The sequence below is a fragment of the Symphalangus syndactylus genome, chromosome 7, assembly GCF_028878055.3.
Source record: "Symphalangus syndactylus isolate Jambi chromosome 7, NHGRI_mSymSyn1-v2.1_pri, whole genome shotgun sequence".
NCBI lineage: Eukaryota > Metazoa > Chordata > Mammalia > Primates > Hylobatidae > Symphalangus > Symphalangus syndactylus.
Window position 1 is genome coordinate 9,394,725 of NC_072429.2, and position 17,109 is coordinate 9,411,833.

The window sequence follows — 17,109 nt, forward strand, 5'->3', positions numbered from 1 at the left end:
ACAGGCATGAGCCACCGCGCCTGGCAAACACCATTTTTAAGTGGGGGGATTTCACATGGAAATCCAAATGTGTAGAATTTTTCTTTTCAAATTAGCATATTTTACTTTTTAAGGTGTACAATGTGATGTTTTTCAAATAAAATTTATCATGGATGACACAATGTTTTGAAACATGTGTACTTTGTGGAATGGCTAAATCAAGCTGATGAACATATGCATCACCTCACATTTATTTTTTGGGGGTGAGAACGTCTGCGCTCTTAAAAAAAATGGGCAGTTCTGGCAATACATGGAAGCCATCCTCTATAGCTAAAAGGCAGAAACCATCTGTTTTTTGTTTTGTTTTGTTTTTGTTTGTTTTTTTGAGACAGGGTCTTGCTCTGTTACCCAGGCTGGAGTGCGGTCATGACTATGGCTCACTGTGACCTCTGCCTCCCACGTTTAAGTGATCATCCCTGCCTCAGCGTCCTAACTAGCTAGAACTACAGATGCCTACTAACACAGTCAGCTAATTTTTTTTTTTTTTGAGACAGAGTCTTGCTCTGTTGCCCAGGCTGGAGTGCAATGGCATGATCTCGGCTCACCGCAACGTCTGCCTCCCAGGTTCAAGCGATTCTCCTGCCTCGGCCTCCCGAGTAGCTGGGACTACAGGCACCTGCCACCATACCTGGCTAATTTTTTTTTATTTTTAGGAGAGACAGGGTTTCGCTGTGTTAGCCAGGATAGTCTTGATCTCCTGACCTCAAGATCCGCCCGCCTCAGCCTCCCAAAGTGCTGGGATTACAGGTGTGAGCCACCGTGCCCGGCCCACACTTGGCTAATTAAAAAAAAAAAAAAAAAAAATTTGTAGAGGCAGTCTCACTATATTGCCTAGGCTGATCCCCAACTCCTGGGCTCAAACAATCCTCCCACCTTGGCCTCCCAGAGTGCTGGGATTACAGGCATGAACCACCATGTCTGGCCAAAAACCACGTTTGGACAGGGAATGGACACTCTGGGTTTTCATATCTTGTCCCCACACGGAGGCACATTAGAGTTTTAAACAAATGAATTATTTCTTTTTTTTTTTTTTTTTTTTTTTTTTTTTGAGACGGAGTCTCGCTCTGTCGCCCAGGCTGGAGTGCAGTGGCGCGATCTCGGCTCACTGCAAGCTCCGCCTCCCGGGTTCACGCCATTCTCCTGCCTCAGCCTCTCCGAGTAGCTGGGACTACAGGCGCCCGCCACCACGCCCAGCTAATTTTTTTTGTATTTTTAGTAGAGACGGGGTTTCACCGTGGTCTCGATCTCCTGACCTCGTGATCTGCCCGCCTCGGCCTCCCAAAGTGCTGGGATTACAAGCGTGAGCCACCGCGCCCGGCCACAAATGAATTATTTCTTGTAACCAAATCTTTATTGAAAGAAGAAAACAGGGCCAGGCGCGATGGCTCACGTCTGTAATCCCAGTACTTCGGGAGGCTGAGGCGGGCGGATCCCGAGGTCAGGAGATCGTAGACCATCCTGGCTAAGACGGTGATACCCCATCTCTACTAAAAATACAAAAAAAATTAGCCGGGCATGGTGGCAGGCACCTGTAATTCTCAGCTACTCGGGAGGCTGAGGCAGGAGAATGGCATGAACCCAGGGGGCGGAGCTTGCAGTGAGCCAAGATCGGGCCACTGCACTACAGCCTGGGCAACAGAGCAAGACTCCGTCTCAAAAAAAAGAAAGAAAGAAGAAAACAGAAAGATAGACAAAGAAAGTGTAAGTTTCTTTGAGGAAGTGAAGAAATATTCAATGGTGTTTAATATAACTACAAATTAGGTCTGTTGAAAGAATATGTTACCCAGGCTGGAATGCAGTGGTGTGATCACAGCATATAACAGCCTTGAACTCATGGCCTCAAGCGGTCCTCTCACCTCAGCCTCCCGAGTAGCTGGGACTACAGGCATTTGCCACCATGCCTGCTGGCAAGTATATATCTTAAGTGAGAATTACACAATTCCTGAGGACATCTGACTTTGCCACCCCTCATTTAGTTTATCTGAACCCAACGTTATTAGTAAGATTGAACAACACTGAGTCTCCTTTGAGCTTTGAGCTGCTGTAATAAATTCTCTAGAGTAGCAGCTGTCTGATTCCGATTTTACCTTCGGGGGTTTTTACTTAATTGACATATTATTTATTTATTTATTTATTTATTTATTTATTTATTTATTTATTTTTGAGACGGAGTCTCACTCCGTCGCCCACGCTGGAGTACAGTGGGGCAATCTCAGCTCACTGCAACCTCTGCCTCCGAGATTCAAGCGATTCTCCTGCCTCAGCCTCCCGAGTAGCTAGGACTACAGGCGTAAGCCACCAACCCTGGCTAATTTTTGTATTTTTAGTAGAGACAGGGTTTCGCCATGTTGGCCAGGCCAGTTTCGAAGTCCTGACCTCAAGTGATCCGCCCGCCTCGGCCACCCAAAGCGCTGGGATTACAGGCGTGAGCCAAAGAGCCCGGCCGACACTATTTTTAAATGGAAATATTTCATATGCAGATCCAAATTTGCAGGGTTTTTGTTTTGTTTTGTTTTTCAAATTAGCACTTTTTGGGGGTTGCGTTTTAGGGCGTACAATGTGCTGTTTTTCCAGGACGTCGTGGTTTGTGCAGACCTGGTAAGACCTGAAAAAGTCCTGAAAGAAGCGGCCAAAATTTCATGTACTCTTCACAGAACCAGCTCTCAAAGCCCTTTCTGTCTCACCGGATCAACCCTGCAAGGGGATGAGAGAGTGGGGCGCAGGCAGCCGACAGCCTTGCTGGGAATCACGCAGGTAGTCAGTGGAAAAGCGTGTACCAGACCCAGGCCTCTCTGGAAGGTGGGCAGAGGAGGCGTTGGGCGGGAGAGGTGGAAATGAAAACGGGAAATCTAAAGAGAGGTGGCGGACTAGAAGGGGCAAGGGACGTGCAGAAGAAGATAGAGATTGAGGGGAGGTGACAGGGTAGTGTAAGCAGCAGAAGGGAAGGGCAGGGGACTGCCTCGAGAAGAAAGGGCAGCGGCAGCACGTCAGGGGCTTTTGGGGAATCTCATTCAACAAACGGCAAAATGGAGCCCAAGTGGTTTGCCCCAGGATGTCCAGCAGTTGGCAAGGTGGCAACTAGAACCCGCGTCTCCTAATCCCGGTCCAGGGATCTTTCTTCGCCTGTCACAGGGACAAGGGGCCAGTGCAGCGCTAGTGCGGAGAGACAAGGCTCCAGGCACGGAAAAGCAGACGCCAGGCCGGGGCTCCAGCGCTGCAGCCACGGCGGTGGACGGAAAGCTGTGCGTACGGCTGGGGGCGCCATGAATCGTCGAGGATCCGGGGAGCCGAGTCCAGACCTTCCTAGCAAGTGACCCCGAAGCGGCAATGGAACGGTGGCCGAAGCCTGCCCACAGCTTCCGCTTCGAAGGCGGCGTCGGAAATGCCGCGCCAGTATCCAGAGCCCTTCGGAACCTCCCGAGAGATAGTCAGGAGCTTTTGGAAACTTTAGGTCAGGGGCCAACGATCAAAAGGCTGGTATTTCGGAACGGCTACATCTCCTGAGAAACCTCCAAGAGTATCTGAGGTTGCCGGAAAATGGTTTAATGAGCAGCCGAAATCAGCCGAATGCCATTCGGGATGCTCCGGAGCTTCTCGAGGCACATTCGGGCCCTCTCGGCTCTGCAAGACTGCACTGTAATCTTAGGTCTCCTTTCGTCGCCTAATCTTGGCAGATCCTTTCGTCGCCTAAATGGTAAGAGCGACTTGTACCGATAGTCCCTCGGCAGTTTCCGGAGGTGTTCGGGATAGGCCCGAGCGTGACGCCCTCTGGCGGCGGCCAGTGGTGGGGTGGGGGGGGTGGGTAGTGGGCCAGCGCGCGCAGACGCAGTTGCGCGCCGGCGGCCGTTCAGACCGGATGTGGTTGTGGCTGAGGTCAGTTCCGGCGGGTGACGGTGCGGACGGGTCAGGAGCGTAGAGGCGGCGGCAAAATGGCGGCGCCTGAGGAGCGGGATCTAACCCAGGAGCAGACAGAGAAGCTGCTGCAGTTTCAGGTAGCAGCGAGTACTCGGTGCAACAAATGCCACCGCGGGATGGGGAGTAGGCCCCTAGAGGAGTTCAGAACCCTCCTCAGATTGGGTTCAGATCCTTCTCAGACCAGCAGGCCGGCCCCCTCCCCCCAGACTCCAGCTGCTCTGATTCCCCCAGCCCCCAAGCCTCTGTTGGACCCTAGCTTTCCAGCCATCGCTGCGGCCAGACCCGCCTCGTCTGTGCCTGTGTGCCCTCAGCGTGTCACCTTCCCTGGTTTCCCTTAGCGGCGTCAGTCATCAGCCATCCTTCCCAGCCCGGTTACCGGTCGGACCCTCTCCGCCCAACGAGTCTGTATCTGCTGGAGACGCTTAGTCCCCACCGCGGAGTTGGCGTCAGTTCGGGTCTCGGACAGGAAAACCTCTTGCCACCATCCCATGCCATTTCCACAAACACTCCCACAAACTGGGGCCTCTTGGATACCTCTTGGTTTCGTGTTGGGGGTTCCGGTCGGGGAGGGGGCACCTACACACAGATCTGGTCCCCGCCCTAGAGGTGTGGGAGGACACCAAGTGAAGAAACAATGCAAGATGATAAGTGTCATCAGTGGTCTGTCGGGATTTATTACTTTTGGCTTATTCCTGGATTCCTGTGCTTGACTGCTTGAGGAGGGTGGTAACTTGCAGGAATGTTATGTTAATACAAGATGTTGTATTAAGAACATTTGCCACTAATCACTTACCCCTGGGCTGGAGAATGGTTGGAGGATACCACTAGGGTGGGTAACCTTGGCACTTTGTTACCAGTTTCCTTATCTCTGAAAAGACTGTCTTAAAAATATCTACCCCCAGGCCAGGCGCGGTGGCTCACGCCTGTAATCCCAGCACTTTGGGAGGCCAAGGCCGGCGGATCACGAGGTCAGGAGTTCGAGACCAGCCTGGCCAATATGGTGAAACCCCATCTCTACTAAAAATACAAATATTAGCCGGGCGTTGTGGTGCACGCCTGTAGTCCCAGCTACTCGGGAGGCTAAGGCAGGAGACTTGCTTGAACCCGGGAAGCGGAGGTTGCAGTGAGCCGACATCGTGCCACCACACTCCAGCCTGGGCAACAAGAGTGAAACTCCGTCTCAAAAAAAAAAAAATATCCACCTCCTGACGATGTTCTGGATATCAAATGGACTTATGGATGTTAGAAGGGCCTTGTAGACTGCAAAATGCCCCCAAATAGTATTTCTGCTATTAATTTGACTTAGGATAGACCTAAAGTTATTGATACACTTATTTCCTTATATAAAATGTGTAAATATTCATTTATTCAACTATATTTATAAAGAACCTTAGTGCGCAGCGCTGCTAGGTAGAATCCCACTTACTATTTCAGATGTAAGTACTTTGTAAACATTTAGCATATATAACCTCATTTAATACAACAACCCTATGAGGTTCATACTGTTACAGTCCCTGATTTACAGATGAAGGGTATCAGGACTAAGAAATAAAATGCTTAGGTTACACAGCTAGAAAGTGATGGTGTCGGATTTAAAGCTATGTCCATCTTCCAGAACCCTTCCCAGGCTTCTGACTTCTGTCTTGTGCAACTTATATTTCAGTGTACAGTTGAGTGTGGAATGCAAATGCTGAGAAAATAAATATTTTTTTGGCTAGTTCTCACTTTTTTGCAATTTCCTTGAATAGACTTCACTATAATAAATTTTGAAGTGGTTATTTTTTCCCCTCTTAAATTGAGCAGTGGGTTGGAAGTGTATAAATGGAAAAATGCTGTCATAGATGTAATTGACATTTGATTGGAATTTTTGGTAGAGAAGTTGAATTGATGACCCAGCAAATTATTATTAGAGAATGAGTTAAACGGACAACCAGCTTACACTTCCAGGTAGACCACCAATTTCAGAGTGTTGTTTAACTTTGGCAGACCATTTTACCCCTTAGAACTCTTCAGGGGTAAGCTAACATGTGGTTTAAGTGCAATGAAGTAATGTGAGTTATAAATTATGGTATATTTAGTCTCATACTGGAAGAGCCTGAATATAAATTTACGATAGCATTTCTGAAGTGAAGTGCATAGGAACCTCCATTTTATCTTCTGCGGAGATCTTTTTTTTGAGACGGAGTTTCGCTCTTGTTGCCCAGGCTGGAGTGCAGTGGCGCGATCTCGGCCCACTGCAACCTCCGCCCTCCGGTTTCAAGCGATTCTCCTGCCTCAGCCTCTCGAGTAGCTGGGACTACAGACACGCGCCACCACATCCAGCGAATTTTTTGTATTTTTAGTAGAGACGGGGTTTCACTATGTTGGCCAGGATGGTCTCGATTTCTTGACCTCGTGATCCGCGCGCCTCGGCTGAGATTACAGGCGTGAGCCGCCGCGCCCGGCCAAAACTGTGGAGATCTTTATTAGAAGAGAGGTGGGTAGCAGGTTCGAGCTCTATTAAGATTGCCTTATGAAATTGGATTTATTGAGGGAAATGCATCTTTCATTTTTCTATTCTATAAGCAGTCGCTGGATCAGATTCATTATCCAGATTGCTGTTAAACAAACATTTGTTGAAACTTACTAGATGCCAAGCGTTATACCAAGCTTATTGGTATAATGAAAATTATAGAAAAATATTTTAGGCTGTGTGCGGTGGCTCATGCCTGTCATCCCAGCACTTTGGGAGGCTGAGGCAAGTAGATCACCTGAGGTCAGGAGTTCGAGACCAGCCTGGCCAACATGGCAAAACCCCGTCTTTACTGAAAATACAAAAATTAGCCAGGCATGGTGGTATGTGCCTGTAATCCCTGCTACTAGGAGGGCTGAGGCAGGAGCTCGCTTGAACCCGGGAGGTGGAGGTTGCAGTGAGCCAAAATCGTGCCACTGCACTCCAGCCTGGGCAACAGAGCAGGACTCTGTCTCAAAAAAAAAAAAAAAAAAAAAAAAAAAAAAAAAAAAAAAAAAAAAAAAAAAAAAAAAAAAAATTAAAAGTAGAGACGGGAGTCTTGTTATGTTGTCCAGGCTGTTCTCAAACTCCTGCCTCAGCCTCTCACAGTGTTGAGATTACAGATGTGAGCCACCACACCTGGCCCCTTAACTCTTTTAAACCTTTTAATATAACAGTGTAAAGGGTTAATCTTGTTCATTTTAATAATGAAGAAACAGGTTCTGAGAGGTCAAATAGCTTTCACAAGTAGTAAGTGGTAGAGATTTAGAAATTTATATCCACAACCATCTTCTGTGTAACTTAATGGAGAAGTCAAGTACACACATGAATAATGGGTATGCGATTGTGTGTGTGTGTGTGTGTGTGTGTGTGTATATATATATATATTTTTTTTTTTTTGAGACAGCATATCTCTGTCGCCCAGGCTGAAGTGCAGTGGCGTGATCATAGTTCATTGCAACCTCAAACTCCTGGGCTCAAGTGATCCTCCCACCTCAGCCTCCTAAGTGGCTAGGACTAGAAGTGCCTGGCTAATTTTTGTCTGTTTGTTTTTGAGACGGAGGCTTGCTCTGTCGCCCAGGCTGGGGTGCAGTGGCGCGATCTCGGCTCACTGCAGCCTCCACCTCCCAGGTTTAAGCTGTTCTCTTGCCTCAGCCTCCTGAGTAGCTGGGATTACAGGCGCCTGCCACCATGCCTGGCTAATTTTTGTATTTTTAGTACAGACGAGGTTTCCCTGTGGTGGCCAGGCTGGTTTCTATCTCCTGACCTCAGGTGATCCACCTGCCTCGGCCTCCCAAAGTGCTCGGATTACAGGCGTGAGCCACTGGACCTGGCCAGCAGGTAACATTTATTAAGTATCTACTATGCCTTAGGCATGGTGTTAATGTATAACTATTATATTTAATCCTTACAGCAGTTTATAAAGTACCATAAGTGGTATGTGTAAGGAAACAGATCTATTGATGTATTTACTCAAGGTTATTAAGCTACTAGGTAGTGGAATTCTAGTGGGTCTAGATCTGGACTTGATGGCTGAGTTCTTACCAATATACCTTGCTACTTTGGAAGAGGAATAGAATTTCAACAGCTGTTGGGCAGAATATTCAAAGCTAAAGAAATAGCTTGCACAAAGTAGGGAGATGGGAAAGTGAAGTGTCTGTGGTGAAGAACTGAAGAGTATTGAAAGTGGACAATAAGCCTAGAAAGGTAAATTAAAGCCAGATTTTGGAGGCCTTTCAAAGCTATTCACAATGTTTAAACTTTAATCTGTAGACGAGGGGAGCCATCAAAGGATTTTTCAACTAGGGAGTGACACTAGGTTTCAGGTTTGCTTCACTAACAGTATGGAGTATGTGTTTGGAATCTCCACGGGGTTCAGGACAGAACAGGATGACACTGCTAGGAGTTGGTTCTCAATATGTTTCTTCATTTGGTGTATTGAAATCAGTAAAAGTAAAATATTTTGGAAATCTCAGGTTTCCTGTGTTTCCATTTTTTTGTGACGTTATTTGGTTAGAACTCCCCAAGGCATTTTATTTAATGTCATGTGTGTCAGCCCATTTGATGTCTTCCAGGATTTTTCTACAGTTCTCCACTTCTGTTTATTTTGGAACCAGTTGAATATGAATAACTATTGCAGACAATTGTTTTCAGCTATTTCAGATGGGAAAGAATAAGGACATAGGTTTTAAGGAGAGCTAATGCAGGTATGTGGAAGGTTACTTTTATTGGCGTTCATTTTCCCAAATTTCCAAATATAGCAGACTCTCCTAGTGCCTTGGTTTACTGCCTCTAGGTTGCTGTTTGAACAACTGGAGAAGGATGACATGGACAGAGAGAAGGGGGAACTAAAGGAGTCATGCAGGCCAGCAGAGGAAGAAATGATCCCTTTTCTGCTTGCACAGGAGGAAGAAATTTATGACCCTCATCCTTTTAAATGATAGCCTGAACGCTGGGCTGTAGAATCAAATTTATAACTCATTTTGAAAATCTTTCTTTTGGCTTCACCTGACTATTACCTAAAGGAAAAAAAAAAACACATGGTGCTTTTTGTTCGTGTATTTAAAACAGAACATACAGTGGTCCATTTGAGGGTTTTTTTGCCAGAGAATTTGGCACTGTTGAGAAAACAAGAGCTTTGAAAATCCAGGCAAACATGACTTAACTTTTCAACAGCTTCTGGTGAGTTCTGTGATATTGAACAGGTTCTCACTTCTTAGAACCTCTTTCATTTTCTATAAAATGGAGATACTGGCCGGGCGCAGTGGCTCACGCCTGTAATCCCAGCACTTTGGGAGGCTGAGGCTGGCAGATCACGAGGTCAGGAGTTCGAGACCAGCCTAGACAACATGGTGAAACCCCATCTCTACTAAAAATACAAAAAAATTAGCTGGGTGTGGTGGCAGGCGCCCATAATCCCACCTACTCAGGAGGCTAAGGCAGGAGAATTGCTTGAACCCAGGAGGCGAAGGTTGCAGTGATCCGAGACCACACCACTGTACTCCAGCCTGGGCAAGAGCGAGACTCTATCTTAAAAAAAAAGTTGGAGATACTATTATCTAGTTCACAGCATTCTTTTTATTTTTTACTTTAAAAAATCTAGTAGGCTGGGTGCCGTAATCCCAGCACTTTGGGAGGCCGAGGCAGGCAGATCACTTGAGGCCAGGAGTTCGAGACCATCCTGACAAACATGGTGAAACCCCGTATCTACTGAAAATATGAAAATTAGCCAGACATAGTGGCATGCACCTGTAATCCCAGCTACTCGGGAGGCTGAGGCAGGAGAATCACTTGAATTCTGGAGGCAGAGGTTGCAGTGAGCCGAGATTGTGCCACTGCACTCCAAGCCTGGGCAACCACGTGTGACTCCGTCTCAAAATAAATAAATAAAAATAAAAATACAGAAAAAGTTAGCCAAGTGTGGTGGCACAGGCCTGTAATCCCAGCTACTCAGGAGGCTGAGGCATGGGAATCACTTGAACTCAGGAGATGGAGGTACCAGTGAGCCACGATCATGCCACTGCACTCTAACTTGGGCAACAGAGCCAGATTCTGTCTGAAAAAAAATAAAATAAAAAAAATCTAATAATACATGCTTGTTGGAAGTTAGCAACATACAATTGTATTTTAAAAAATAATCAAATCTTATTTTATTTCCCCATTCTAATTCCAGGTTTGTTGTTTATCTTTGTGTATTTTTGTCTTCTGCATACACAGATCTACAAACGCTTAATGTGGAAGCTCTCTTAACCTTAACCTTCACTTGACTGATTAATTGGAGCAGATATCCTCCTTTTCCTAAACTCTATTCTGTAATATGTTCAAGCATTTCTGCAAACTCTACCCTGTAATACGCTCAAGTGTCTCACCAGTTGAGTTGTACTTCTGACAAGGAGGCAGTTATGTTTGCTCCCAAACTAGTGTGTGCTGGTTATGTTTGTCATGTGCATTTAATTAAACACTACATAAACCTATAAAATACCAGTGCAAAAAGAGTTTTCATTGATATGAAAACTAAATTAAAAGCTTTAAACAGGCTCTGTCTGGGGAAATTGCTAAAAAAAAATTGCTGTTTAGTTAGGTGTGGGCAAGTTAACTGTAAATGACTTAGGGAAAAGTCATTGAGATACAACACTGTGCACTTACTGCTTGGCAAGTGTTTAAGGTTGCACTCCACTTAAAGAAATCAAATCAGTATGGGTTATGCTAAAAAGATCCCAGCCTGGGCAACGTGGTGAAACCTCATCTCTACTAAAACTACAACAAAAAAATTAGCTGGTCGTAGTGGCGCATGCCTGTGGGCCTGTGATCCCAGCTACTTGGGAGACTGAGGTGGGAGCATCACCTTAGCCCAGGAGGTGAAGGCTGCAGTGGGCCATGATTGCACCACTGCACTCCAGCCTGGGTGACAGAGTGAGACCCTGTCTCCAAAAAAAAAAGTGAAAAATAGCCGGGTACAGGGGTGCACACCTGTAATCCCAGCACTTTGGGAGGCCAAGGTGGGCAGATCACCTGAGGCCAGGAGTTTGAGACCAGCCTGGCCAACATAGTGAAACCCCATCTCTACTAAAATACAAAAATTAGCCAGATTTGGTGGCGGGTGCCTATAATCCCAGCTACTCAGGAGGCTGAGGCAGGAGAATCGCTTGAACCTGGGAGGCAGAGGTTGCAGTGAGCCGAGGTCGCACCAGTGCACTCCAGCCTGGGTGACAGAGCGAGACTCCCTTTCAAAAAACTAAAAATAAAAACTAAAGAAATTCCAAGGAGTGCCAGTGGATACATTCCCTAAAGAAAAGGATAGGCTTTTATCAAAAAGTTGTGTTCATGTGAGTACTTTATGTTAAAATGAAATATTTACGTAATGTATAGAATATTTTTATTACTTTGACTTCAGTTAATTGTTGAGTTATAGGTCTCATTCTCATTGGGTAAGAGAACTTCTGTCTTTGTCTTATAGAGCTATGATTATATTATACTTAACTCTGCGTAGCACAGGTAAAGTAGTCATGAAGACTGACTGGATTTGTTTGTTTGTTTGAGACAGAGTTTTGCTCTTGTTGCCCAGGCTGGAGTGCAGTGGTGTGATCTCAGTTTACTGCAACCTCCACCTCCTGGGTTCAAGCAATTCTCTTGCCTCAGCCTCCCGAGTAGCTGGGATTACAGGTGTGTGCCACCATGCCCGGCTAATTTTTGTATTTTTAGTAGAGATGGGGTTTCACCATGCTGGCCAGGCTGGTCTTGAATTCCTGACCTGAGGTGATCCGCCCACCTTGGCCTCTCAAAGTGCTGGGATTACAGGCGTGAGCCACCGTGCCCGGCCCAAAATATATTTTTAAAACTTAAAATGAACAACTCAATTAAAAGGTAGGGAAAAGATCAGAACAGACAACTCACTAAAGAAGATATACAGATGGCATGTAAGCATGTGAAAAGATGCTCAAATCTTTAAGGATTTGAGGTCCTTAAGGAACTGCAAATTAAAACAACAATGAAACAGTAACTCTCCTGAGCTCAAGCAATCTGCCCACCTTGGCCTCCCAAAGTGCTGGAATTACAGGTGTGAGCCACTGCGCCCAGCCTCAACTGGAATTTCTGTTCCATCCGTCTTTCCCTATATATGCCAATATTATGCTTAATTATAGAGGCTTATGATATATTTTGATCTGGAGGAACACCCCTGCCTCCACCCCGTTGCTCTTTTTCAGAGTTTTCCTGGATTTTCTTGTTTATTTGCTCCTCTAAAAGAAATTTGTGATCAACTTTTTAAAGTTGAAATTTTATGAAATTTGTAAATGAATTTCAGGGGTTGTAATTGACATCTTTATGTTGCTGAATCTATTCAAGAGCATAGTTATATCTTGGAAAGGTTTTGACATACTTATTCAGTAGTGTTTGCTGGCCTCCCTTTTTTGGGGTACTTCTTTGTTTGACAAGTACAGACACTTATGATCAAGTTGGTTCAAAATGCGTTATTTTTTCAGAGTGGTCTGGGCATTGTTATTTATGAACTCCTCTAAGTATTTAAGAGGAATATTTCTGAAGCTTGCAAAGTAGTACACATTCTGATTACTCTGAGTAACAGGTTACCTTTACAGCAGATATTCTTTTAGAAGTAGCTCTTTGACTCATTAACGAGTTAATGGGTGCAGCAAAACAACATGGCACATGGATACATATGTAACAAACCTGCACATTGTGCACATGTACCCTAAAACCTAAAGTATAATTTAAAAAAACCTGAAAAAAAAAGAATATATTATATATAACCCAATATGGTCAAAATATTATGATTTCAACACAATCAATAAAATTATTAATTCAAAAAAAAAAGCTCTTTGAGATGGGTATTGATAAAATTAGTTTTTTTGTTTTGTTTTTTTGAGATGGAGTTTTGCTCATTTCCAGGCTGGAGTGCAATGGCGCAACCTCGGCTCACTGCAACCATTGTCTCCCAGGTTGAAGTGATTCTTCTGCCTCAGCTTCCAGAGTTGCTGGGATTATAGGCGCCCACCACCACTTCTGGCTTATTTTTTGTATTTTTAGTAGAGACAAGGTTTCACCATGTTGGGCAGGCTGGTCTCGAACTCTTGACCCCAGGTGATCTACCTGCCACAGCCTCCCAAAGTGCTGTGATTACAGGTGTGAGCCACTGTGCCCGGCCATAAAGGTTAATTTTGTTATTTTTATTTTGGACCATCTGAGGATTATTTCACATATTCAAGGACTCTAGCTGCCATTTCTCCAACATTGTATTTTTGCTTAAAATTAGTATCAAAAATGAAATAGTCATAAAACTGATAATCTGAACCGTTTTCAGGGAGGTGTGTGTGTGTGTGTGTTTAATACTACTGTTAGTGAGAGTGCCAGAAGTGATGAATAGCAGAAATCACTGTGAACACTTGAGGGGCCTGTGTGTGGGCCTTGGACTTTTCCACCAAGGAAATTATGAAAACTTTCTCACAGTCCTGGAATAAATTTGAAAGAGAACAATTTTTCTTTTCTTTTTTTTTTTTTTGAGACAGAGTCTTGCTCTGTCCCCCATGCTGGAGTGCAGTGGCGCGATCTTGGCTCGCTGCAAGCTCCGCCTCCCAGGTTCATGCCATTCTCCTGCCTCAGCCTCCCAAGTAGCTGGGACTACAGGCGCCCACCAACACGTCCGGCTAATTTTTTGTATTTTTAGTAGAGACGGGGTTTCACCGTGTTAGCCAGGATGGTCTCGATCTCCTGACCTCGTGATCCGCCCGCCTCGGCCTCCCAAAGTGCTGGGATTACAGGCTTGAGCCACCGCGCCCGGCCTAAAGAGAACAATTTTTCATACTAAATCCTGGGGAATATTTTTAAATGTGTGTTTGTAAATTCTTATTGGAGTTAAAGTCACCAAAAGCCACAGTCCTTAGTTAACCCTCTTGTCATATGCATTGCCACTGCCTTAGTTTACACTTCATCTCTCCTCTGGACTAAACTTTTATAACTGGTACCCCACATTTAAAGTCTTTTCAATTCAGCCTTCTTACTTTTTCCAGAATATTTCTATTCTTTCTGTTTTCTCTTCTCTTCTCTTCTCTTCTCTTCTCTTCTCTTCTCACTCCTCTTCTCTCTTCTCTTCCTTGACAGAGTATCTGTCGCCCAGGCTGGAGTTCAATTGTGCATTCTTGGCTCACTGCAGCCTCCGCCTGCTGGGCTCAAGCAATCTTCCCACCTCCCTCTCTCGCGTAGCTGGGAGCACAGGCACGTGCCACCACGCCCAGCTAATTTTTGTATTTTTAGTAGAGATGGGGTTTCGCCATGTTGGCCAGGCTGGTATTGAACTCCTGGCCTTAAGTGATCCACCTGCCTTGGCCTTACGAAGTACTGGGATTACAGGCGTGAGCCACCATGTCCGGCCTCAGAATAATATTTTTCTTTTTCTTTCTTTCTTTTTTTTTTTTTGAGACGGAGTCTCACTCTCTTGCCCAGGCTGGAGTACGGTGGCTCGATCTCGGCTCACTGCAACCTCCACCTCCCAAGTTCAAGCAATTGTCCTGCCTCAGCTTCCCGAGTAGCTGGGATTACAGGCACGTGCCACCACGCGCAGCTAATTTTTGTAATTTTTAAGTAGAGACGGGGTTTCACCATGTTGGCCAGGCTGGTCTCGAACTCCTGACCTCGTGATCCACCCACCTTGGCCTTCCAAAGTGCTGGGATTACAGCATAAGCCACCGTGCGTGGCCCAGAACAGTATTTCTAACAAAAATAATTGGAGTTGCATTGATTAGAGCAGCATAAAATTTTTCTTTGTACCTCATGGTCTGACTTCACTGTCAAACCTTACATTTTTACCCTTTCTATTTCTATTCCAGGGATACTTTTTAATTTCCCTAACATATTATTCCTTCTCATGTCTCCGTACTTGCTCTTCCCTTGTCCTGAAATTTCTCCTTCCACTAGTTTTCAGCTCAGAACCTTGATTTCTTCCTTGATAAGTTCCCTGAAGGACTTAGGATTTGTTTACTGGTGTGTTGTAATTGTCATAATAATAAAATAATTTACATGTCTTTTAACTCCACAGAGTTTTGGGGGGTTCAAACTGATTTCTTTGTTTTGTGCTTGCTGCATGATAGATGCTCAATTAATATTTGTTCAATGAATAATTCACCAGAAATCTCAATCCCAAAGAGTTTTTTGTTGTATTCTTTTTTTTCTCTCTCTCTCTTTGTTAAAGCAATTCCAACATCATTAAGTATCCTATTTTTAGAAGAAAGAAGAAAGCCAAAATTCCAGTTAACCTTTTTTTTTTTTCTTTTTTTTGAGATAGGGTCTTACTCTGTCGCCCAGGCTGGAGTGCAGTGGCTCATTCATGGTTCACTGCAGCTCCAACCTCCTGGGCTCAGGCACTCCTCCCACCTCAGCCTCCCAAGTAGCTCCAAATACAAGCCCACGCCACCACACCCAGCTAATTTTTTTATTTTTATTTTTTGTAGAGACATGGTCTCCTTATGTTGTCCAGGCTGGTCTCAAACTCCTGGGCTCAAGCGATCTGCCTGCCTCAGCTCCTTTTTAATTTTTTTTGTTTTTTGAGCAGTTAACCATATTCTCATCTTTGCAGCAACGTAGGGGAAGGAGGTCTATATTAGGAACTTGGCAATTTGAGATCTCTGACAGTTACTTAATCCTTCCAGGCCTCAGTTTCTGTATCTGCAGAATGACATAGATATTTGTGTGGGTGCAGGTGTGGTTGTTTTGTTTTTTCTTTCAACTTTCATTTTAGATAAGGGGGTACATGTGCAGGTTTGATACATGAGTAAATTATTTGTTGCTGGGATTTGTTGTATGAATGATCCCATCGCCCAGATTGTAAGCATAGTATCCAACAGTTAAATTTTTCGACACTTGTCCCCCTCCCACTCTACCCCATCTAGTAGTCCTCAGTGTCTATTGTTCTCATCTTTGTGTCCATGCGTATCACTGTTTAGCTCCTACTTACAAGTAAGAATGTGGTATTTGGTTTTTTGGTTCTGCATTAATTTGCATAGGATGACGGCCTCCAGCTACATCCATATTGCTGCAAAGGATGTGATTTTGTTCTTTTTTATGAGTGCGTGGTATTCTATACTGTATATGTACCACATTTTCTTTATCAGATCACTGTTGATGGGCATCTAGGTTGATTCCATGTCTTTGCTATCATGAATAATGCTGTGATAAACATATGAGCGTGTGTCTTTTTGGTAGAACGAGTTATTTTCCTTTGCGTATATACCCATTAATGGGATTGTTGGGTCAAATGATAGTTCCGTTTTTTTTTTTTAAGTTCTTTGAGAAATCCCCAGACTGCTTTCCACAGTGGCTGAACTAACTTACATTCCCACCAATGTTGTATAACATTCGTTTTTCTCTGTGGCCTTGCCAATATCTAGTTATTTTTTGACTTTTTAATAATAGCCATTCTGACTGGTACAAAATGGTAACTCATTGTGATTTTGATTTGCATTTCTCTAATGATCGGTGATATTGACTATTTTTGGCCGTGTGTGTGTGTGTGTGTGTGTATTTTTTTTTTTTTTCCTTAGGGTCTCACTTCGTTGCCCGGGCTAGAGTGTAGTGGCATGATCTCAGCTCACTGCAGCCTCCGCCTCCTGGCCCTGTAAATGTCTTCTTTTGAGAAGTGTCTGAGGTGGGTGTGATGGCTCACGCCTATAATCCCAGCACTTTGGGAGGCTGAGGCAGTGGATCACTTGAGCTTAGGAGTTTGAGACCAGCCTGGGCAACATGGCAAGACCCCAACTGTACCAGAAATCCAAAAGATTTACCAGGCATGGTGGTGTGGGCCTGTGGTCCCAGCTACTTGGGAGGCTGAGGTGGGAGGATCACTTGAACCTGGGAGATGGAGGTTGCAATGAGCCAAGCAAGATGGTGCCACTGCACTCCAACCTGTGTGATAGAGTGAGACCTTTGTCTCAAAAAAAGAAAGAAGTGTCTGTTCATGTACTTTTGCACCCACCTCCCCTTTTTTTCTTTTCTTTTTTTTTTTAGACTATATTTTATTCTGTCGCCTAGGCTGGAGTGCAGTGATGCCATCTTGGCTCACTGCAACCTTTGCCTCCCGGGTTCAAGCGATGTCTCTTGCCTCAGCTTCCTGAGTAGCTGGGATTACAGGCGCATACCACCATGCCCAGCTAATTTTT

At 44.8% G+C, this 17,109-nt stretch overlaps 1 protein-coding gene across 1 annotated transcript in view; it reads left to right on the forward strand.

The window, feature by feature from the left end:
* The first annotated feature begins 3,870 nt into the window (after positions 1–3,870).
* Positions 3,871–17,109, forward strand: part of FAF2 (Fas associated factor family member 2) — a 65,585-nt gene continuing 52,346 nt past the window's right edge. The window contains exon 1 of the mRNA XM_055285072.2: positions 3,871–4,031. Coding sequence (XP_055141047.1) covers positions 3,969–4,031 — 63 coding nt within the window. The 5' untranslated portion in view covers positions 3,871–3,968. The remainder of the gene's footprint in view (positions 4,032–17,109) is intronic.